Raw genomic sequence first — 24592 nt, 5'->3', positions numbered from 1 at the left:
AGCACACGGGCGCGAGAACCGTTAAAACCCCGCTTTCACACGTCTGGCGTGTCTAAGCAAGTGTGTTGTATATTTATGTCCCAGAAGCCAATCATACATGCAGTTCAGGACCTCTCAAACTTACGCACTCCATGCACATTAGTTCGAGATAACGCCTGCACCGCGTCTACACCTTTGCATTCATTTCGAGTGACTCGCTGTGCCTGCACCTCAGAAATGTATCTGCACAATTTCTTAACTTCTCGTGAACCGCTGTGACCTGGTTCACAGTGGTGCAGACAAATCAAACAGATCTCACCTTTAACACCCTTCTATGTCTCCAGATAGCAGGACATATAGCCTATGAAATTGCTCAGCAATAAAATAAATGTTAGCTAAATATTCTCACTGTAACAAATACATGTCTTGAAGAGGACAATTACATTAATATACCAAACTATTCTAACCTTTCTATATCTACCATCCTAACAATCAGGTAGGCAAAGTATTGCCAACTCGTGGATTTGCATGATGATCACGTGATGTAGGTAAACAAGACATATTTTCAGTGCTTCCTGGCATAAAGCACTTTAGTGTTAAAGGAACACTACAGGAGAATATAAACAAAAATATGAGAGAAAATATAAACAAAAAGTGAGAACAAAGCATAATACGAGAACAAACAATAGATAAAAAAGACAATTATGAAAAGAACAGTTTACACAACAAAACACAAGGTAAGTTCAAAAGAAAAAGAGGAGAAAGACACTAACAATGTGGGAAACTATGAATAACAATGCAAACCTTAGAAAAGAAAAGTGACAGTTATGAAAAATATTGAGATCAAGAAAATAAGTGTTATAGAGACTGTATTCTGTGGATGGGTGAGTGTTGGCTAGGGCAGGCAGGAACGTGGAAAAGTTTGTTTCCTGGTGATCTTGCATGGAATCCAAGACATGATACTACTGAGGAGTTTGGGGCAGGTGAGGATACAGGGAAGGAGTTTGAAAAGGAACAGAAGGTCAGCGTGAATATGTTGCCAACAAAGTCATGGAAGTGTCGATATTCTAACGGTGCTAGAACAAGACCCAGTGTCAGTGTTTGCAAAGCAGTGATGATATATGCTTAAAAACAGTTTTTGAACCCATTCTATGATGTCACTGTCGGATTTAGAAATGTCATTCCAGAGAATAATAATAATAATAATAATAATAATAATAATAATAATAATAATAATAATAATAATAATAATAATGTAAAGGGGGTTTATTCAGGTTGTAGAGAAGCAGCGACCAATGCAGCAACGGCAGGTAGGGCGCAGCCAGACAGCGAACTGGGTATGAGCCACGTGATGGCAACGGGGCTTTTTTAGTCTGCCGATCTTCTTCGTCACAGTCACCCCCGGAATTGAAGAGTAGCCATTCTGTCGACCTAGGAAGAGATGAGCAGATCGTAATACGGCTTGAGCCGGTCAATGTGCACGGTCTCTCGCCCCCGACGACGCAGATCGGGAGATGGCTATACGGGTTTGACCACGTAATTGACTGGTGATGATTGCACAACCACACGGTAGGGCCCGTGGTACTTCGGGAGGAGCTTGGACGAAAGGCCAGGAGCTGCAACAGGCGGGACCCCAAAGCCACTGTTGAGCAGACATCAAAGGACGGGCCAGTTGTCTGCATTTCTCGGCGTACTGAGCGACCGTAGAAACAGGTGAGCATTCAGCAGGGTCCGGCCAGTACGGGAGAACCATATCAATGGTGCTGGAGGGATGGCGGCCGTAAAGGAGAAAGAATGGTGAAAATCCGGTAGTGGCTCGAGAGGCAGTGTTATAGGCGTATGTGACGAATGGAAGTACAAGATCCCAGTTGGAGTTGTCGGATGCAACATGCATTGATAGCATGTCACCAAGAGTTCTGTTGAATGATTCTGTTAAGCCGTTGGTTTGTGGATGATAAGCAGCAGTAGTGTGATGAATAATTGGGCATTCCGATTGGAGTGACTGCAGGATGTCCGAGAGGAATACGCGACCCCGATTACTCAGCAGTTCACGAGGTGTGCCATGGCAGAGAACGAAGTTGTTTAGAATGAATGAAGCGATGTCTTTTGCTGATGCGGCAGGCAAGGCGGCGGTTTCAGCATATCGTGTCAAATGATCTACGGCGACAACAATCCATCGGTTGCCAGCGCCAGTAGATGGAAGAGGCCCATATAAATCAATGCCGACACGGTCGCATGGCTGAGCTGGGCAGGGAAGGTGCTGGAGAGGTGCGGTGGAGATATGCGGGACACATTTGCGGCGTTGGTCAGCAATGCAGGAGCGTACGTATTTGTGGACGAAGTTGTACATCCCTCGCCAATAATATCATAGGCGAAGCCGTGTGTAGGTTTTTGGCACCCCGCCGTGACCACACTGCGGGTCAGAGTAAAAAGCAGAGCATAAATCTTGTCGAAGGTGGCGAGGCACTACCAAGAGCCATGTGTGGCCGTCATCGTGGTGGTTTCGGTGGTATAAAAGTCCGTCGTGGATGGTGAAATGCTGCGCCTGTCGGCGTGAACACTCGAGGTACTGAAGCTGCCAGAGGATTTGACAAAAGTCTAATATGACGATCCACGGGTCTTTTCGTTGCTCCGAGGCCATGTCCAGGATATCAAGTGGTGAGATATCACATCTGTAGGTAGAAGTACTGCTGTCTGGATATCACATCTGTAGGTAGAAGTACTGCTGTCTGAAGTAACTGGAAAGCGCGAGAGGGCATCGGCGTCAGCCTTTCTGCGTCCAGAGTGATAGATGACACGGATATCATATTCCTGGATTCGGAGAGCCCACCGAGCGAGGCGGCCCGATGGGTGTGAGGTTCGACAACCAGCAAAGAGCGTGATGATCCGTCACCACGTCAAAGCGTCGACTTTAGAGATATAGGCGAAATTTTCGAAGAGCCCATACGATAGCCAGGCACTCTTTTTCTGTTACTGAGTAATTGGCCTTAGGTTTTGTGATGGCACGACTGGCATAAGTGACTGGCATGAGTGACTGGACTGGCATAAGTGACTGGCATAAGACTGAGGAGCCGTATTCGCCATTAGTGTTCTGATGTTGTGCGAGCATGGCACCAAGGCCGACACCACTGGCATCAGTGTGAAGTTCTGTAGGTGCGCTTGGATCAAAATGGTGCAAGATCGGCAGAGACGTGAGTAGGCGGCGAAGAGTCGTAAAGGCATCATCGGAGGCTTCCGACCAAGTAGAAAGTTCATTGTTGCCTTGTAGGAGTTGGTTTAGTGGTGTGATCACAGTAGCGAAATTGCGAGTGAAACATCGAAAATAGGAACATAGGCCAATGAAGCTGCGTAGTGCTTTTAAGTTAGTCGGCTTCGGGAATTCGGATACGGCGCAAAGTTTAGCAGGATCTGGAAGAATGCCGTCTTTGTATACAACATGGCCTAATATAGTCAGTTTTTGAGCTGCAAATAGGCACTTCTTTAAGTTAAGCTGGAGACCAGCATTCCGGAGACAGGTCAAAACTTGATGTAAACGGCAAAGATGGGCTGGAAAATAAGGGGAAACGACAATGTCGTCGAGGTAGAGACAAGTATGCCACTTCAGGCCACGCAGGATGCCGTCCATCATGCGTTCAAAGGTGGCGGGTGCGTTGCATAGACCGAACGGCATTACAGTGAATTCATACAAGCCGTCTGGTGTTACAAACGCGGTTTTCAGTAAGCGTCAGCCATGGGCACCTGCCAGTAGCCAAAGCGAAGATCTAAGGAGGAAAAAACTCCGCTCCTTGCAAACAGCCAAGGGCGTCATCGATACGTAGCAACGGGTATACATCCTTTCGGGTAATCTTGTTAAGCCTTCGATAATGAACGCAAAACCGTATGGCGCAGTCTTTTTTTTTAACTAGGATGACTGGTGATGCCCAGGGACTACTAGAAGGCTGAATGACATCGCGTTTCAGCATATCGTTCACCTGGTCATTGATAACACGTCTTTCGGTTGCCGATACTCGGTAGGGATGCTGCTGAATGGGTGCTTGGCTCCCAGTGTCGATAGTGTGAGAGACAGTCGTTGTGCGGCCGAGTGATGTTGCTTGGCAGTCAAAAGAAGAAGAGAAGCCTTCAAGCAAGTGAAGAAGTTCCTCGCGCTGGGTCATCGTAAGGTCACTGGCAATAGCTAGCGTTTTAAAAGGATGCGGCAGTGACTGAGGAGGCGACGCCTCGAGAGCGGCAAGATAAGTGGAGTCGTCCATCGTGTCAAATATTGAAGGTGAGGCCAGGGGCTCTGCTCTGCCAAGGCTTTCATGGCGGCGTAAAGTAATTGGTTCAGCCAATGGGTTTGACACGCACATGAGAGGGGCGCCAGTTTTGAACTCGAGGACGGTGAATGGCAATGGTAGTGAACGGCGGCGAACTAAGAGTTCAGACGGAGCGAAGAGTACTGCGCCGTCATCTATAGATTCACGAGATACTGACAAGAGCGGAAGACCAAGCAGGTAGAACGATATCTTCAGAAACGGCGATTTTGCGACAAGGGTTCCTGTGGCAAGTGATAATATCGCCCGAAAACTGAAACAGCTCGATTTCGGCACGGGCGCAGTCAATGATCGCATGATGTGTCGATAGAAAATCCCAACCTAAAATGATGTGTGAACATGATGGCAACATGATGAATTCTATGATATAAAAGACCTCCTGAATGACACCGCGAGCGGTGCAGGCACCGGATGGCTCGACGTGCTGCGCGTTGGCAGTCCGAAGGGACAGTCCAGAAAGCGTCGTCGTCACGTTTCCTATCTTGCGGCAAATACGGGCATCTATCGCTGAAAGTGCAGCGCCAGTGTCGACAAGTGCTAGCGTCAATTTTCCTTCTATTGTGATGATGATAATAATAATAATAATAATAATAATAATAATAATAATAATAATAATTATACATGCCAAAACCATAAATTAATTTTTTTTTTGTGAAAGAGGAAGGTTTATTTGGTACTGTTTTTTAAGAGGGCTACGTCTTTGTTGTTCGAAATTCATCTCGTCAAATTGATCATAGATGGTATTACAAATTATAACTTTGTTGGTGGTGTTGCAATTTCATGTACATCAGTATTCCACGCTCACTTTTACCCCCCTCACCCCCCCTTTTTTTTCACAGCATTAAGAGGGCCAGCATTATGATTTTTGTGCGATCTCTGGCATGTAATCAGCTTGGTGAAAAAAAAAAATTGTTCAGATAAAGAAAGTGCACTTTACTGCTTTGCAGAAACATTTACTTACTGCACATTTTTAAGAATTGCATTTGCAGCTTTCAAAGATGCAGCACTGGATGTGTTTCAGAACTTCCAATCAACTACATGAGGGCAAAAGTCTTTGTATCAGGAAATAATTATTAAATATAAGGCACTCCTAGGCCAGCCACAATGCTTTTGTGTTGCTGCTAACTTGTGGCCACAGTGCCAAAAACTGAAGAGATGGGCCCTAGCAAAATAAAGGCAGTAAGAGGATAAGAAATAAAACGCAGTTTGAAATAAGTACAGGAGAGAGTGTATTGGTGGAGCGATATAGAGAAAAAAGACCAAAGTGGGCAAGAAAATGTATGAGACAATACACATAAGTGGAAAGGATTCAATAGCAGCTGTTCCCGGCTGTCACAATGGATGTTGCATGAGTTGTGGACACTTCACACTGTGCTCGACATACAGGCTATGTGTGCTACTGTCTACCATGTGCACTTTTGTGCCCAATAAATGTGAAAAGGCAGGCTCTAATGTATAAAATGGCCTCAGATATATCAGAAACCATATGAAAAAGAGGCAGATGGTCACTTTCTCATAAATTAGGACACCAAATACAGACGTGTGGTCATAGTCAACCATATGCTCACACGAGGAGCAAAGCACATTGACAAAGAATATTACACTGTGCTTGCTAGGTGTTGTCCAGACATAGATACTGAAGGCAGCCTTACAATTGCAGTGGCATCCTTGGCAACTTCTTCGTAAAACCACTTCATAACTGTTTTTTCTTTGTCTGACTGACACTTCTGTCTGGAAAAAAAAAAAAGAAGGCAAGAACAGTCAGAGGAAACAACTTGGAACAAAACCCTGGCATAAAGTGAAGTTTAGAATATGCTACTTTAAAAGAAGAAAACAGAAATTAAGTTCGCTACACAGCATAAATTTTTCCTGCATAGTTGATTACTGCAGTGTGTGCTGGTACCTGTTCCTTCACAAGTCATGAAGAAAACAGACCACAACAATATCAAGATTCTGATAATAAATGTAAACCTCTCTTTCTGCATCACTGCTTTCTTATTAACCTGTTGTAAATATAAGGCACAAAAAAAAAAAAAAACTAAAGGCTGCAGTTCCATCAACTGCGTGAATCAATGACAGCAATAGCTAGCACATCACTACTACTCACAAAGCTTAAGACGACTCGAAATGCTAGAATGCATTCAGCAGTTCTTTCATGTAAGATAGCATGCAGTAACACACAGTGCTGCACCTCTTAGTGCAAAAAAGAATTATGGTCTTTTATGTGCGAAAACCACAATCTGATTATGAGGCACGCTGTAGTGGGGTACTCCAGAAATTTAGACCAGCTGGGGTTCTTTAACGTGCACCTAAATCTAAGTACATGAATGTTTTCACATTCCGCCATCATCGAAATCTGGCTGCCATGGCCGGGATTTGATCCTGCGACCTCGTGCTTAGCAGCCCAAGACCATAGCCAATAAGCAACCATGGCGGGTGGACATATCAGTGCAGGATGCTGCCACACAACAGGAAGATACTCACCGTTCAAGCAGAGAAAGAGTTGCAGTTAGGTGCGATGCTGCTTTGTATAGAGTGAAGGAGCATGAAAAAAAAAAACATAAGCAGCAGCGTGGGAACATATGCATGCATTTTGCAAGTGACAGGCAGATGCTTGATGTTGCAGAGCTGTGCAAACAGAAACATGAATCAAAGTAGCAGGAAGCAGAAATGATTAGTAAAGCACCAGAAGTACAATAAAAATGTGTCATCGAAAAATGCTGTAAAATTGTCGAGGGAAGGTGTGGTCTGAACAAGACTTGTAAAAGACTGAAGGGGACTTTACAGTATTACAGGCATTGGAGGACACTAATACTTCTGGGAAAGTTTCAACAAGATTTGTACAATATTTGGAGAAAAGTACAAAAAAAGATCATAGAGTGACATTGAGATTAGACTTTTTACTGTCTGCTGTCACAGAACTGAAATGAGCCGAACAGGCATTGAGAATCGCTGAAATCTTGGAGAGAGGGACGAGAATTTTGAAGTTTTTTTATGGGAATGTAGCTGCAGTGTTGAGTAACCAATACCTTGATCATGTGCTCCGCAATAGAATATCATAGTCACTGAGCAAACATGGCAGCTAACTACCACAAAAAAAGAAAGATGACAGCACCATTACAAACACTTACAGGGACATTAAAGAGAAACACTAAATCAGTCCAGACTGATAAAATATTGCTTCAAAACTATTTTTGTTAATTTTGAGGGTGATATGTTGGTTATTAGAAGAGAAAATAAAGATCAAAGTTAAATTTTTTGAATTTTGCACCTGAACCCCTTCACTGGTAAGTTAGTGCGACTTTGTGGGTTTCAAAAGTACTTTTGCGCTTCTGAGTAGTTATGGATCGATGAGAGTTTCTAAAACTTGCAAAGTCCTTGGCTTTTTTAGAATACTATGTAGTCCATGTTAACCAACAAACAATTAACTAGGTCTTAGCAAGCGCTATCCAAATCCGTAACATCACACGGAGCTTGTGCTGTAACGTCAAGGTGGTATCACTACCAGTCTTCCATTTTTTTCGTCTTTTCTGGGTTGCCAAAGTTCTCGCGGCAACAGCAGCCTTTTTGGTATTGTGGAAGAGTAATTTACTGATACAGCTAAAACTATTTTTCCCTTTAGTGCCCCTTGAAATATTGATAGGCCACATAACTGTAAGTGAGAAAAGTGGCCACAAATTGAATACAGCCAAAGCAACTTACCTGTTCTCTTCAATTATTTCAAGTGCAAGTGTAAGATAGATGTCGTACATGTTCACATCGGCTTTTGAGCGCCTTCCATTAGGCTGGTCATATAGTTGAACTCGAACCCAAACCTCTGCAAGGACAACCACAGCACATTGGTGAGTGAGTGTCTTTCTTTCCCTTGTTCTACCCACTAAGTATATAAGTGTGCCTTTACCACTATATAGTAAAAGCAATGCAGAATATGTGCACGTACAGCCCACAAGCACAACTGGCAGCTGTAAAATTCTGTAATGTTAAATTTCCCACTGCTCCCATGCTTTACAACGAAAACAAGGCATAGGTGAAATAAACATTTAAAAAATATTTATTTGTTCTGAAATAATATAGCATTTATATTAATTTCACCAACAAGTTAATATCAAGATGGTTTGAGACAAGCATTGAAGTGAATGAATAATCCCTGTAGTAAGCACATTCTAGATAGAAACAAAACAACAAAGTCAGCTTAATAGAGATGCCAGCCATAAATGTATCAAAATACAGTAGAATCTCATTATACAAACATACCTGCCGCAAATTTAGGAATATGAATTTTTTAACGAGTACCAACCAGATCAGATTAGGTACAATATGCCACATTTGGAATGAAGCAAATGCTTTATTGGGCTATGGTGGATTATACAAAGCCCAGCTGCCAGGTATGCACAAGGCACTGCCACCAGCGCTGGCACATAGCAAAATGTTGGATGTAGTTTCAAAGGAATCATGATCTTATTGCAGTCTCCACAAGCATTACTAGGAAGAGCACTCAACTAGGCATGTTGGATGCCACACAATGATATGCTATGCAGTGATGCAAGTGCAGCCACCATTTCAAACAGGTTCAGCTAGTATGCATATTTAGGTTCATCTGGCGAGTCTCCACTGCTCAGTGGAGAATTAGATGATTGAAGATTGAGAATTTGAGACAGAAGCATTAGTGTATAACCTTGGTGGTGATCTCGCTGCTTCTTCATTTGGGAAAGTTGAGGGCATTGTTGACAAAGTTGAAGCCCAAAAGGAACAATAGTGACAGTACAAGTGGCTACAAGCTTAACCAGCAGGTCCTACTGATGGCTGAAACACTTTATTCATCAGACAACTCATGGAACACTCAACTCTGGCAATATGAGCGAATGTGTATATTTTTATGTGCCATAATGATAAGGAGAGAAAGCCCCAATTGAGTATCAATTTTTGTTACTGAAAGTATTGACTAGAAATAAAAACAATGCATGCCCTTTACTTCACTGTTTACTTTTAATTTTGCATTAGATAATATGAATTTGCGATGGTACAAATCTTTGTAGAGTCCTTTAAGATTTGGATCACTTAGATTCTACTGTAGATGAAATAAGTTGAGAATGCAGCTTATGAAGAAAGAATGTGTGCAGAACCAGTTACACAAAGGCTTTATGCATGCTTCAGAAACATGTACAAGAAACATATGGCTTCGGCTCCAACCTGTGGCAAGTTACTGTTTTGTCTACTTTCATTTATCTTATACATTTCAATTCAACATAATTGATTTCCCCAATGCTTTCTGTGGCTACATCGTCCATTTCTTCATATGGTTGTAAATAAAAAAAATTGAGCCTCTCAGATACCCTTATCCTTGCTCAAAGCACAAGCAATACATGACAATCATTCATACATTATTTTTTGTTACCACGGTAGCCACCGCAAATGCTGGTTCCCTTTTTAAAAACCACCTCTGGTAAGTGGATAATGAGAGCAGCATTCCGGGCAAGTTGGTAATCCATTGCTTAAATGATATTGCGCGACATAAAAACGACACGGACGTGAAAGAAGACGACACACCAAGCGCTTGGTGTGTCGTCTTCTTTCACGTCCGTGTCGTTTTTATGTCGCACAATATCATTTAAGCAAGTGGATAATGCTTGATAGCACCACCAGGGTGAAGGCTGTCAATTGATCCATATACGAGGGACATCAGTTCCACTCTATCTGCCAGCATGTCTTTGCCATACAATTGCACAACTGCTCTTTTTCGTCGGCTCATTGACAGTCATGTGCCACCAGGTAATTTTACCTCACATAGGATGTTCTGCACTGCACGGGCAGTGGCAACAGTATGTAGTCAAAGCATGCTGATAAGTGGAAGTTGATGGTATGGTCAAACAAAAAAGAATTCCAGTGTGACATTCGGTACTGATGTAGTGCCTATGTGTTTTCTAGAGAAGTACACGGCAAGAAGAAAAGAGCACCTGGAGGGAGGTTAGTGAAGGTGAGAGAAACCACCCATTTGCCAGTACGTTCGGCACTGATGTAATATCCATGTGTCTTCTAGAAAAGTACACAACAAGAAGAGCACCCGGGGAAGGGTAGCTAAGCTGAGAGAGAAACCGCTCGCTCGCCAGTATGTTTGGTACCAACGTAGTGTGTCCCCATGTCTTCTACAGAAGCACGCAGCAAGAAGAAAGCACCTCGGGGAGGGTAGCGAAGGTGAGAGAAACTGCTTGTTCACATTCCAACTCAGTGGTTTAGGGGCCATTTAATACACTTCAAACTACTGTGTTGCTTTAACTGCATACTCTGTAAAACATTCATCTACACTGACTAACAGCACCACATGGTATTCATACAAATAGGCGCAGTAAAGTAATGCTCTATCACATTTGTTTCTAGTCATTTTGCACTGCTTACCCTGAACATTTTAAAGGTACGAACTAGGCACTTCTTCAACTCCTTTTTTTACTGCTAGCAATATGCTCATTTCTGGTACTTGTAAGTTTTGAACATTTTATTTCGACATAGTAGTTGCAACGTATACTGGGATACATAGAATTTTAGTCTGATCACTGGTGTTTTGAATTGATGTGTAGGAGTAATAATTGCTCAGACAATTTTGAGATTTATGTGAAACATTAAAGAAGCACCTCAAGGAACAAGAACGAAAGGAACTATTTGCTCTTCTAAGTATAAGCACTTAAAAGAAAATCTGAAACAAACAATGTGCACCTAGTGTCTATTTTCCAAATTTTGCAAGTCAGATGATGTTTGTGGTTTAATGGCGCAAGGGCCAGGTGTGGCCAAAGAGCGCCATGCTAGCGGTATTTAATATGTCGTGGTCTGATGGGTTTTGTGAATTTAATGTGACGTGGCTGTAAAGGGGCCTAAAAGAGTTGGTGCAAATTGCATAAAAATTACACGTAATAAAATTATGGCAATGATTAATGACGTGTACTATGATCACTAAAATGCATTAAGAAATAATGATGCATTATATAAAATATGTGAGATGCTAAAATTGTCTAAAAGCACTACTGCCTCGCCAGAGCCCTTGAAACGCAAGGGCCGAGAGGCATGTGCTATACAGAGAATCTATCCTAGCGATATCCTACGGAAAGAGGACGCGCTACGAAATGAATGGGCTTATAACATGTAGTACAACATCTTTTAAGAAAGCGAGGACTGCTGTGGTCTTAAAGAGCGGTTCTTCACCAAGAAACATAGCCGGATGCAGGGGAATACAATGGCGGTATGCAAACGAGAAATGTTTCCTCCTGTCTCTTTTGGCTTCCCGGCACTCCAGCAAGACATGGAGGACGGTCAGCCGATCGCCACATCTGCCGCAGGTTGGAGGCTCATTACCGGACAAGAGAAAGTTGTGAGTGCCAAATGTGTGTCCTATTCTCAGTCTTGTGAATAGGACATCTGTTTTTCGTATTTTCGTAGTTGGGTGCTAGGGACCTAGCTTCGGCTTAATTAGGTGAAGCTTATTACTTGTTCCTGTATCCCACAAGCGTTGCCAGTGGCTTCGGAGTTTGTGTCTTAGAAAAGGCTTCATGTCTGTGGCAGGGACAGCAGCAGAACGAATACCTTGCGATGCTACTGATTTGGCGATCTCGTCGGCAAGCACATTTCCCTCGATTCCTCTATGGCCAGGAACCCAGCATATTACTACATGCCTATGTGATAAGTAGATGTTACATAAGAGTGAGTAGAGTTCATTGAAGACAGGATTAGTATGCTTTTGAGAAGAAGTGAGTGCTTTTACAAGGCTTAACGAGTCTGTGAATATGATGGCTTTGTCCAGTTTCAGTTTCTTTATATGTTTTACTGCACACAGTACTGCGTAGACTTCTGCAGTGAAGATACTTGTTACGGGGTTCAACACGTCAGAATCAGTAAAAGAGGGCCCAACAGCAGCGTAGGATACGCCAGCATGTGATTTTGATGCGTCTGTTTAAACTCGGAGCAGGAGTACTTCAATTGAAGCTCCCGGAAATGCATGATAATTTCAAGCTCAGGAGCGTGCTTTGTGACCTTTAGAAACGATACGTCACATTCTATCACCTGCCACTGCCAGGGCGGTATTAGCTTAACAGCAGGCATTAGGCGATGTTCCAGAAATGGGACGTCCATTTCTTCGCCAAGTTCTCTTACACGTATTGAGAAAGGTAATCTCAAAGAGGGTCTATTACGAAAAAGTGTTTCACACGACAATTCGTTAATGGTTGTGAAACACGGATGTTCCTTATTAGAGCGCACTTTCAGGAAGTAGTTAAAGCTGATGTATGTTCTCCGAAAATGGAGTGACCACTCATCGGACTCGACATACAGACTTTCAACAGGGCTTGTTCTAAATGCGCCAGTGGCCAGGCGGATTCCCAGATGGTGAACGGGGTCTAACATTTTTAGTGCACTCGGGGCGGCAGAGTGATATACTACGGCACCATAGTCTATTCGTGATCGAACTAGGCTCCTGTAAAGGTTCAACAGGCATTTCCTGTCGCTACCCCATGTTGTGTGGGATAGGATTTTAAGTAGGTTCATTGTTTTTAGACATTTTGTTTTTAGACATTTTAGGTGTGGAATGAAGGTAAGCTTGGAGTCAAGTATAACACCTAGAAATTTGTGCTCTTTGTTAAAAGGAATTTGTTGTCCGCCCAGCGCTAGAAAAGGATCTGGGACAAGGCCTCTCTTTCTTGTGAAGAGAACGCAGGAACTTTTCTGGGGGTTGATTTTAAATCCATTTTGGTCTGCCCACATGGACACCTTGTTTAGGGCCTGCTGTACCTGTCTCTCGCAGACTGTGAGGTTGCAGGATTTGAAGCCTATTTGTATATCGTCTACATAGACGGAATAAAAAATAGCTGGTGGTAATGATGCCCGAAGCGTGTTCATCTTTACGACAAAGAGCGTGCAGCTGAGTACGCCACCCTGGGGTACCCCAGTTTCCTGTATGAATGTACGCGACAGTGCAGGACCTATTCTCACCCGAAATGTACGGTTCTCTAGGTAGCTCTCTATGATAGTTAACATATTGCCGCGGATGCCCAGCACTGAAAGGTCGCGCAGGATTCCGTACCGCCAGGTTGTGTCGTATGCTTTTTCCATATCCAGAAATACAGATAAGAAAGATTGTTTGTGTACGAAGGCATCGCGAATGCTCGCTTCGATGCGCACGAGATGGTCGGTTGTAGATCGCCCTTCCCTAAAACCGCATTGAAATGGGTCAAGCATTTTACTAGACTCTAGGAGATGTATCAGACGGCGATTGATCATTTTTTCGAAAAGCTTACAGAGGCAGCTTGTAAGCGCTATGGGACGGTAGCTAGTGAGCAATGAAGTGTCTTTACCATGCTTCAAAACAGGGATCACAATAGCCTCCTTCCACTTCGATGGGAGATATCCAGCAGCCCAGATAGCATTCAGAAGTGTAAGTAGCGTGATTTTTGTGTCGGAGTGCAGGTGTTTAAGCATATCATACAAGATTCTATCGGGGCCCGGTGCAGAGCTCCGACATAATGACAAGGAGGCTTTAAGTTCAGCAATGGTAAAAGGGCGATTATAAGGATCGTTTGGCGTGCACTTCCGATTCAGAGGCTTGAGTTCTTCTATTTCTTTATATTTAAGGAAGTTCTCTGAATAGTGAGTGGAGCTAGACACGCGCTCGAAGTGTTCACCCAGAGCATCAGCCTGGTCTTGCAGGGTATCGCCATGTGTGTTTACCAAAGGGAGGGAGTATGTTTGTCGCCCTCTTATGCTATTTACCCTGTTCCAGACTTTGGCCTCATCTGTATACGTGTTTATACCCGATAAAAACTTCTGCCAACTGTCTCTTCTGGCCTGTCGGCGGGTTCGCCTGCCTTGTGATTTTACTTTTTTAAAATTGATGAGATTCTCCGCAGTGGGGGAGGCGCGTAGCAACCCCCACGCTTTGTTTTGTTTCTTTCGAGCGATCCTACAATCGTCGTTCCACCACGGGACACGCCGTTTACATGCCAAGCCATTTACTTGTGATATGCATTTATATGCGGCTTCTATTATGAAGGCTGTGAGAAACTCCACTGCAGCATCAATTTCTAACGAAGACATGTCAGCCCATGAGATACTAGTAAGAGATCGAAATTTCTCCCAATCAGCTGTCTCAATCTTCCACCTAGGAGCGTGTGGTGGATATTCGTTTTCTTTATGTGATCTTAGCAGTATAGGGAAGTGGTCGCTGCTGTAAGGGTTGTTGGCAACTTCCCATTCAAGTTCGAGCAGTAAAGACGGGGAGGCTATACTAAGATCTATTGATGAAAAGGATCGGTTTGCAAGAGAGTAATATGTGGGTTCTTTCTTATTGAGAAGGCACGCTCCAGAAGAAAAAAGGAACTGTTCAACAAGGCGACCTCGCGCATCTATACGAGAGTCGCCCCACAAGGAGCTGTGCGCATTGAAATCGCCAAGAACAGCATAAGGTTCTGGCAATTGATCGGTCAAGGAGTGAAATTCATGTTTGTTCAGTTGGTAATGCGGGGGTATGTAAAGGGAGCAAATGGTGATGAGTTTGTTTAGTAGGACAACTCGAACCGCCACTGCTTCAAGGGGCGTTTGTAGCTGTAAAGGTTGACATGCTATACCTTTATGAGTGAGAATCGCAACACCACCCGATGATGCGACGGCATCATCGCGATCTTTGCGAAACGTAACATACGTACGGAGAAAGTTTGTGTGTTTAGATTTTAAGTGTGTTTCCTGTAAACACAGCACTTTTGGATTATGTTTGTGGATGAGTTCTTGCAAATCATCAAGGTTTCTAAGGAGACCTCTGATGTTCCATTGAATGATTTGTGTATCCATGTTTAAGGTAAATTGGTGCTGTGTTTACGGAAATGGAGTGGATGCCTTATATTACAGAGCCCTTTCGAGGCCCTGTAACGGGGGTTCTACCCTTTCTGGAGCGTTCGAGGGAGCCTCGCCGCTCCTTAGGCGCTTGGCGCGCCGTGAGGACAGGTGTAGTGTCCATTGCCTCTTGTGAGGCGCAGGACACATGCTCTTGCGAGCGAGATGTTGTCAGGGAGGGTCCCGCCTTGGAGGGCAAGACCCCTGCGCCCACCAGCCCGGAGGTCGATGGGGCACCCTGAGGGATTTGGCTGCGCTGGCCGTTGCCAGCGCTGGAGGGGGCCTCGACGGTTGGGGCAGCCTCGGCTGCGCCCACCTTCGGGGTCGATGGCTCCGTCTGCTCGGTTGGCGGAGCAGCGCTAGCTGCAACCACCGTGGGGGCAGATGGCGTGACTGCCGACTCACTGACTGTGGGTCGGACAGCCGCCGGAGGCCGTTGTGACGCTGCCCCCTGACGCGCCACATCGGCAAAGGTTTTCCTGGGCAGGTACGATACCCGCCTACGTGCCTCCTTGAAACTTATATTTTCCTTTACTTTTATTGTTACAATTTCCTTTTCTTTTTTCCACGATGGGCACGACCGCGAGTACGCGGCGTGCTCCCCATCACAGTTTACACAGTGGAGAGTGTTCGCACAAGCTTCAGTGGCGTGTTCAAGGGCACTGCATTTGGCGCATGTTTGGCGGCCTCGGCAGCTCTGCGAGCTGTGGCCAAAACGCTGGCATTTGAAGCATCTTAGAGGATTTGGCACATATGGTCTGACACGGAGCTTGATGTACCCGGCCTCTACAGACTCGGGCAGACTACTTGAACCGAATGTGAGTATCAGGTGCTTTGTTTGAATTTCTTTTCCATCCCTTCTTATCTTAATTCTTCTCACATTGACAACATTCTGATAACTGAAGCCCTCCAGGAGCTCAGCCTCTGTCAGCTGGAGCAAATCGTCATCCGAGACAACGCCGCGGGTGGTGTTGAGAGTGCGGTGTGGAGTCACTGTTAATGGAACATCTCCAAATGATACTAGACTGGGCAACTTATCGTACTGTTTCTGATCATGGAGCTCTAACAGGAGATCACCACTTGCCAGCCTTGATACCTTGTAGCCTGGACCAAGGACATCAGTTAAGGACTTGGAAACTAGAAAAGGGGAAATGTTTCGTACTTGTTTATCGGATTTTTCTGAGTGGATCACATGGTATCGTGGGAAGTTTGGTCTTTGTCGTCCAAGGAACTGGAAAACTTCATCGGTGCGCCCTCTTTTGTGAGGGCAATCAGGAAGCGGAGGGAAGGAGCTAGCCATAAAGGAATTGAATTTTCGGCAACAACGCCAGCCACCCATCATGGAGCCCTACAAGGGGACATTACAGGGACTGTAAAAACAGGTCCTGCAAACGCCAGCTTTACGTTATCGCTATAACCAAATATGAGATAACCTAGGTTGGTTATTCACACAAGGTTAACCCTTGCTGCCTGGAAAAATTGGAAGTAAGTGGAAGCTAGGAGAAGACAGGAAAGATGAAAAGTAAGAGAAAGACGAAGATTAGAGGAAGAGAGAGACAGGAAAAGGCAACTACCGATTTCCCCCGGGTGGGTCAGTCCGGGGGTGCCGTCTACGTGAAGCCGAGGCCAAAGGAGTGTGTTGCCGCCGCCGAGGGGCCGTAAAGGTCCAAACACCCGGCATTGGCTCAACCCCCAGGATCCCCTTTTCCCCGGACACGGCTAAGCCGCGCACAGCTACACGCGGGAGGGTCCAACCCTCGTGAGCTCGGGTCCGTGGTGTCGCAACACACGAAACGCCTGCTGACGCAGACGCCCCTGCGGGGTTTTGCAAGTCAGATCATGCAGGAAAAGAAAAAGGCTTGTTGGCATCAATACTAGCCATAGTGATGTCAATGCTACACAAGAAAGCAGTAGCTTCGCAAATGTGAAAATAGGTAATATATTGTAATGGGAGCATTTGTTTTTTACTCATTGCAGCAAGCACCTTATTTGTTTTTTACTGCGTTCTTTAGGCTCACGAAGCAATAGTTTTCAGGTAAGCAATGCAGTTTCTGCAATGCTTTTGAGGGGGGGTCACAGATAATTACAGCTGTAAAGAGACTAATGTGGCGACACCCAAGGTGCACCAGAGGGCATTGTGCACATCCGACGCGATGGAAAGGTCCAAACGAGTTTTTCGCATTGACTTTCCTTTCTGCCATGCATATACAAACTCTGAACCACCCCCCGACGTGGCGTGCAAGAACACAGCAGCCGCAGCAGCAGTGCAAAAGTCGAAGGAACAGGCACAGAAAGCTTTGTTTTAAAACATATGTAAGCACAGACTACTTTCAGAGCTACAACAATTTAGATTGAAAATAAGTTTAGTACAATATTTGAAAAAAAAAAAGGACAATAGCCGACCAGAGACAACCCTCGTGTTCTAGGAGCGTGTTTACAGGAGGCACTGTTCAAACTCATCTTGATACGAGCATATGTTTACTGAAAACCTGGCTTGAGGGACACCAGGATTTTGACACATGAAGCTTAATCAAATGTTAGCAGAATACATGGATAGATATAGTTATGTAGCAAATACAGGGTTTTTAGTTAAAATAGCATGCACAATCAAAAGAATAAAAGTGTACAAACTGGCTTTTTTGCGCTTCTTCCTTTGAGCACGTTCTTGAAGCTTGGCTATGGCTGAAGACTCTGGCAGGTCATGCTTGTCCATTCTGGGCTTCTTTGCTTGAGCACTTTCCTGAAGCTTGAGTATGATTGGCGACTCTGTTCCACACTGTGCATCCCTACTACTCTTTGTCTGACCACTTTTCAGAAGCTTTAATTCGAGTACTTGATGCTCACTTTCACTGCATGCATCCATTTTGCCTTTTCTTGTACGACCACTTTCCTGAAGCTTAGGTATGACTGGAGACCCTGCTTCACTCTGCATGTCCTAGAAGTTTAAAGAACCGAGAGAAAAAGAAAAGCATGAAATGCTCAAAGCTCGTAGTGGGCATAACTATTTGAATAAAAGGTACACTTAATGTCCAGAGCTCTAACTGGATTTTCAAACAGGTACCATCTATTACTATAGCATAGTATAGATACTCTTTAAAATAATTGTGTATGTGTGCATTTGCATTATAATACCTTTTTTGTGTTTTTAATCATGAGTGGTACTTGTGTTTTTCTTGTTTAAGTCTATCTTCCTTTGTTTTGTTCTGAATATTATGCCATGTGTTTTTACATTTATTTTCATATTTAGCACTAGCTGCATGAAAACACTAGGCAGTACGATAGACCACTTGTGTGTACATTTTATTTCACTGTCATGCATTTTTGTTACTTCGTGCTTCCATGTGATGCCAGGTGACCAGGGGCTCCAGACCCAGTCAAGCTACTGACTAGGTTTTTGTCTGGGGTCTGTTCCAAACTTTGGGAGAATCAAATCTGATTCTCATTATGCCTGCAGGATATAAAAAGGCCAACAGTCGAGAAACTCATGACTGGCAAGTTGTACAAAGATGCACAGAGCAGGAGCAACTGCTTCCTGCAGTTGAGAAAAATGTAAAGCAATAAATTCTGAAGGTTTTCCACTGTTTCTTAGGCCAAGCAAGGCTGGCATAAATGTTGTGATGACCTACTAAGTTAAGTGCATGAAGAAGTGTCTTAACTCTTTCATTACCACTAAAAATGTGCTCATTTTCGGTGCTTTTATGTGTGAATGTTTTGTTTCAATACATGGTAGTCACAACGTATACCGTGATACATAACATGATAGCCTGATCACTGGTTTCCAGAATGAATGTTAAGCGGTAATAACTGCTCAGGCAGTTTTTGAGAATTCTTATGCGAAACATTAAAGAAGCACCTCAAGGGAAAAAAATTACTTAAATTATGGGGTTTTACGTGCCAAAACCACGATTTGATTATGAGGCACACTGTGGTGGGGGACTCCAGAATAATTTAGATCACCAGGGGGTTCTTTAATGTGCACTTAAATCTAAGTACACGAGAGTTTTCACATTTCGTAGTCATCAAAATGTGGCGACCGTTGCCAGGATTCGATCCCACGCCCTCATGCTTGGCAGCCCAACGCCATAGCCACTAAACAACCACAGCGGGTCCACCTCAAGGAACATGAATGAAAATAATAATTTGCGATTTTTAGTATAAATACTGAGATTAAACAAAATTCTAAAATATACAATACGGATTTCGCTCCTAGTTCCCAACTTTTGCAAGTCAGATCACAGACAAAAAAAAATTATGAAGATTAGTTTGCATCACTACTACAATAGTGATGCCCATGCTATGTAAGAAAGCAGTAGCTTTGCAAATGTGAAAACAGGCAAGTTTTTGTTGTAATGGGAGCATTTGTTTATACTCATTGCAGCAGGCACCTGGTTTGCTTTTTACTGCAACCTATAGGCTCAAGAAGCAATAGTTTTCAGGCCAAAATATATGCAGAAACTTCCACATACTTGATTATTGCATTAGATGAGCTTTTCTGCGCAAGCAAGATGCTCTAGTGTGCATTCAACTGGCACTGGAGCCTCCACAGGTTTTGTTCAGTTCCTGTACAGTGCTGTACAGTAATGTGGAGTGTTGCACAATATTGTACAGTATTGAATAAGGGCACTTGCACAGGCAACATTAAAAATGAACGAGATTATACAGCTAGTCAAGCTTCAGTTGAAGGTCAGTCTGAGGCTGACTGCATGTTCTTGTGCGAGTGAGAACCCCACATGACGAGCAGGATTACTCATAATTTGTACATGCGCTGTTGAAGCACTGATGTATAAAAGCAGCCCGTGGTGGGGAAAATAATGTTGCACTTGATATTATATGTATACAATTATCAAAATAACATACACTCATGATTATCTACTGTTTGAGACATCATTAAAGCAGTTTAAAGGGACTGACAACTGCCCAGAATGTGCTGCAAGACGATGGAAATGAAATGACCATGATTAATGGCGATAGAATCCCGCACACTGTTCACGATTTAAGTAGGAATTAGAATTTTAAATTGGCAAAGAAGGTCTCAAAAACCAGTAAGTGGAGAGACATGGCGGTGAAATCTTGGTACTTCGGATGTATTCTGCGAGATTACTGTACATAAGTCGACTGTTATTAAGTACATAATTATTGCTTAAAATTGCAGTCAGTATATTATTAGACATGCGTGAATTACTCTATGCTTTGGGAATCAAGAATGCCCACGTTGCTACGGCAACATGCTGGACTTCGTGTCACGCGTAAAGGAGTCGTTTTATTTTTGATCTGACTGCTTTTGTTTCAACTGGCTGGTTAAATATTTAAGCAGTTGGACAGAAAACCACGAAAACACATAGGGATTATCGCAGAAATAATTTAACAATTCGGAAAACATGAACATCTACTCGATAAACTCGTGCTTTGTTACAGCTATGGCCACACTTGCCGTCTGCCTCCCACTAATATCAGCGTATCATCGCTATCGCACTCACCTATCACCGTTTTCAGCATGCTTCCAGTGAACTACATCCTCACTGCAGATCGAAAAATTCTGATAAAATATGTTTCACGGCGTTTTCTGCATTAGCACTTCATGATTAGACACATTGAAGGGTAAGCTCTCCATTGCACTTAATAAAATGGGTACCATAAAAATCGGTTGTCAGTTCCTTTGACATCACATCAGAGAGCTAGAAAACTCAAGAGAAACGTCAGTCTTCACTGCTGCTGTCATTTAACAATTGTGTTGCCAAGTCGGCCAAAGCGCAAATTTTGCGTCATGTTATTGAGGAAGTGCTAGGAGCACTGGAGGCTAGTTTTGAAGGTATCTCCAGTCAGTTTTATTTTTCCAGGCTCCACAATCTGCCAAAAATTCTGGTGTTAACAGCACAGAACATAGACAGGGACATGAGATGAGCACTCAAGGTGTCGTCTTCTCGTCTCGTATCCGCGTCTACATTCTGCACTGTTAACACCAGGATGGAAAACCAACAAGCCTATGTTGCTGTTCTTGCCAAAAATTTTCATGAGTGACAAATATTTAAACTTCAGTCGCCACTTAAGATGGTGCATGACGTGCTAGTAGAATTCCAACAGAAATGTTTAACAGTGCATAGAAAAACTGTAGATCAAATTGATCTATTACTATAAGTGCGGTAAGGAAAGAGTTAAAGGGCCCCAGAAATGGTTGGGACAAGTTTTGCAGATGCGTGGGGTACAGCTACAGTAAAACATTAGCGCCACAATTTAAGTGAAGCATCTCATTACAAGAGCTACGGACGATTACAAGTTACCCTCCTCCCTAGCCATGCTTTTTCTGCTTAACTCATTCCCTGAGTAATTGGGGCTAAGCTCCACCTTCACTGGCTCTGTGTCATGATGTGACATCGTGTCATCTACTTCCAGTTGTCTTGGAGCCAATGCACGAAGCCTCTACAACCTCTCCGCTAGCCGCCAGGGTGTTGATACCCTGAGAGAGCTATCCAAGCAGCGTGCATTTAAAGCATTCTGTCGCAGTGCCAAGCGCGTTCAGTATTCCTGTAAACACAGGCGAGCTGGATGTTTTGACAGATTGGCGGAAGCGTAAACGTGAGCGGCCTGCATAGTGCAGCCACCTGGTGGCGCAGAGCTCAACCAGCCAAACACAAAGCTAATATTGCTGTAATTAAGTGTAAAACATTTTGAACATTTAAACAGACCACATGTTCACAATTAGGATGCTGCTGAAACTGTACACAAGCAGAAAAGTAGAATACACTTGGTGACTGCTATATTAGCTCTGTGTTTGTCTGATTGAGCTCTGTGCCACCAGGTGGCTGCACCTTGCAGGACTGTTCATGTTTGTGCCTCTGCTCATCCAGTAAAATGCCCAGTCCGCTTGCATTTGCATTTACCCAAATACCGGACATGTTAAAACTCTTGTGGTAGTAATCCTCTGGCATGGTGACGGCTGCAAACGTGCAGATGCTGGTATCTATCATCTACTGACAGCCCGATGCGCTGCAGCCAATATCTAGAATTGCAGCTCACAACATAGCAAGGGGTTATCCATGGTGCTCATGAAAAGGAAGCTCGAGACTGACAGTGACCACGCTGCTTGCATCAACACGGAGAATGTTGGAACACAAGCAGACGTCACTTGCTGTGTGCCAGAAGTGCTTGAGTGTAGTGATAAACTGTTGTCTAGTATTCTTTCTCTGTTACATTGCTTTCTATAGAAACAAGTTCAACATTCCAACTATTACGAACAACATTTGTTCACCATAAAGTTGGAAAAATTGATGACTCAACCTGGGTAGCCAATCGTACAGCTCACTGAACTGGTGTCAATTGGGCTAACCACATCAATTGTGAGGGGGCAGCTGAAAATTCAGGGGTGCCGCGCCACTGCAATCAGTAGCAATGACCATTTTTGAAACCTTATAATAAATTACACGCTTTACATGGAGCACTTAAATGTGTCACATAATAATCAGAAGGACCTACTTTAACGACTTCGTACATTTGTAAAAATTGTCAAAATCGTTTCAGGGCTTGTTTAAGAATGTGGCATCATCACAAATAACTAGGATTTCATAAAATGAAACAAGCAGTTAATTATACATTTTTTTTTGCCTATACAAGTGAATGGCTTGTAAAAAAAATAGCCATGTACCAAAAAGTATAAAGCATGGCACTGTTTTCATTAAACCAAGGCCGAAATTATTGTAGGTGTCCCGATTCGGGCAGTATAAGATGCACTTTATCATTAGTCTAAAGGCAATTATAAACTATACGCTCAAGGCACCGCTGGCAGAACTTCATATGCACACAGTCCACGGCTGCATATAAGTAGGCATTCATTAATTCAACTTTTCTGTTAGTTCAATCTCGACCAAAGGTCCCGGTAGATGCCCACACATTTCTATATGACAAGGCTTGCATTCTTTCAATCCTGAAATTGGTCCTCGCCAGATAATTCAAACTTGACTGCTCAGTGTGCATGCGCCCGATCCCAATCGTGACCAGAATGGCTGCAGTGTCTGCTTTGGCAGTGCTAAAGGACAGTGTATGTGGCAAACACTCGCTGAAAATGTGCGTACTTGACCTGTCCTCAGCAGAGTGATCAATGCTGACTCTGGGCTCTGCAGTGGGGCTTGCTTTGCTTACCTAGAACCATGAAGCTCGGGAGGGTGAGGATGACTCATCTCCAAACTCATAGTTTTGGAGTGTCTAAAGTGTTGCAGAGGCCATTCATATGGACCCAGCAGAAGCTCTGTTCATGCATTCAAATGCTTGTGAAGTTTCATTACAGGTAGTGAGTTATTTCTCATAGTGTGATGTTGCAATGGCAATACCGCAGCAGTATCAAAGACCTCAAGAAAAACTGGTACGGTTCCAAGCTCCTTCAATGGCTTATAGTACCAGCATGAGAAGATATAAGAGGATTCAGTGGCTGCTACAAGCAATGAGGTTTAATTGAAAGCTGCGGCATTGCAATAAAGACAGAAGATAGGAAAGAAAAAACACACAAGGTAAATCTCGGGGCTTGAAGATACGACCTCCTGCCACACACCCCAAAGCTGTCTTGCTCATCACGGATCTCTCAACTATTTTTGGCAGAGGAACAGCACTCGGTGTTTCCAAGTCATCTCCTTCCCAAAAGCTGTCAAAGCACAATGCTTGCCACCTTTGGCGATTTGATGAGGACTGGGATAATCGGTATGCCATTGCCAATGGCCAGAAGATGACTCTTGAAGGGAATGTTTGATAGTTTGCTTACAAAATCTAGTACTTTGCTGTTGCAGTACACATCTCCACCCATCACTGCAGTTGGAGAGAGCTTTTGCATGACACAGAGCACGCACTAAAATTTCCACAAGGCAAAAACAAAAGGCCACTTTTAAATGCCTGGAGAGTGCTCCTGCTCACCCAAGAGAATCTACTATAATTAACAGGGATAAGCGGGCTAGTTGGTGGTCGTTATTGGAATGCATCATGTAACCGCACAAAAAACAAGGGACAAAGAAGGAACACACAAGACAGGCGCGGAACTTCAACTAAGGTTTACTCCGGGAAATCCCACATTCGGCAGCACTGTGGCATTTCCAGCACTGTGGGCAGCACTGTGGGATGTGGCAATGTGGCATTTCCCGGAGTAAACCTTAGTTGAAGTTCCGCGCCTGTCGTGTGTGTTCCTTCTTTGTCCCTTGTTTTTTGTGCGGTTACATGATGCATTCCAATAATCTACTATAAGTTTGGTAATAATTGAACATATTTACAGAATTAGTGCTACAAGCAACTTGCAACACAAGGCCTGTAGTATGACGCAACAGATGTATTATAGGACGACCTTTAGTACTGCTGCGCCATATATAAAAACAGGAAAACATTTATTGAAGACTTCAGAGATAATGGCAAGTAAACTACAATTAATGCTTTACTGATAAGGCAACTTTCAAGTACATAATATT

At 43.7% G+C, this 24592-nt stretch overlaps 1 protein-coding gene across 6 annotated transcripts in view; it reads right to left on the bottom strand.

The window, feature by feature from the left end:
• LOC142585676 (uncharacterized) overlaps window positions 1-24592 on the bottom strand; it is a 126642-nt gene that overhangs the window by 52383 nt on the left and 49667 nt on the right. For 2 of the 6 annotated variants that reach the window (XM_075696626.1, XM_075696655.1), the window contains 4 exons: window positions 17787-18090; window positions 7995-8109; window positions 6777-6920; window positions 5945-6023 (listed from right to left, as the gene is read on the bottom strand). In XM_075696626.1, coding sequence (XP_075552741.1) covers window positions 5945-6023; window positions 6777-6920; window positions 7995-8109; window positions 17787-18090 — 642 coding nt within the window. Of the gene's footprint in view, window positions 1-5944; window positions 6024-6776; window positions 6921-7994; window positions 8110-17786; window positions 18091-23808; window positions 23872-24592 lie in introns of all 6 variants that reach the window. The other 4 variants (XR_012829121.1, XM_075696617.1, XM_075696646.1 and 1 more) reach the window with 4 other exon arrangements.

Source organism: Dermacentor variabilis, chromosome 1, assembly GCF_050947875.1.
Source record: "Dermacentor variabilis isolate Ectoservices chromosome 1, ASM5094787v1, whole genome shotgun sequence".
Lineage (NCBI taxonomy): Eukaryota > Metazoa > Arthropoda > Arachnida > Ixodida > Ixodidae > Dermacentor > Dermacentor variabilis.
This window is presented reverse-complemented; position numbering and strand designations above follow the sequence as displayed.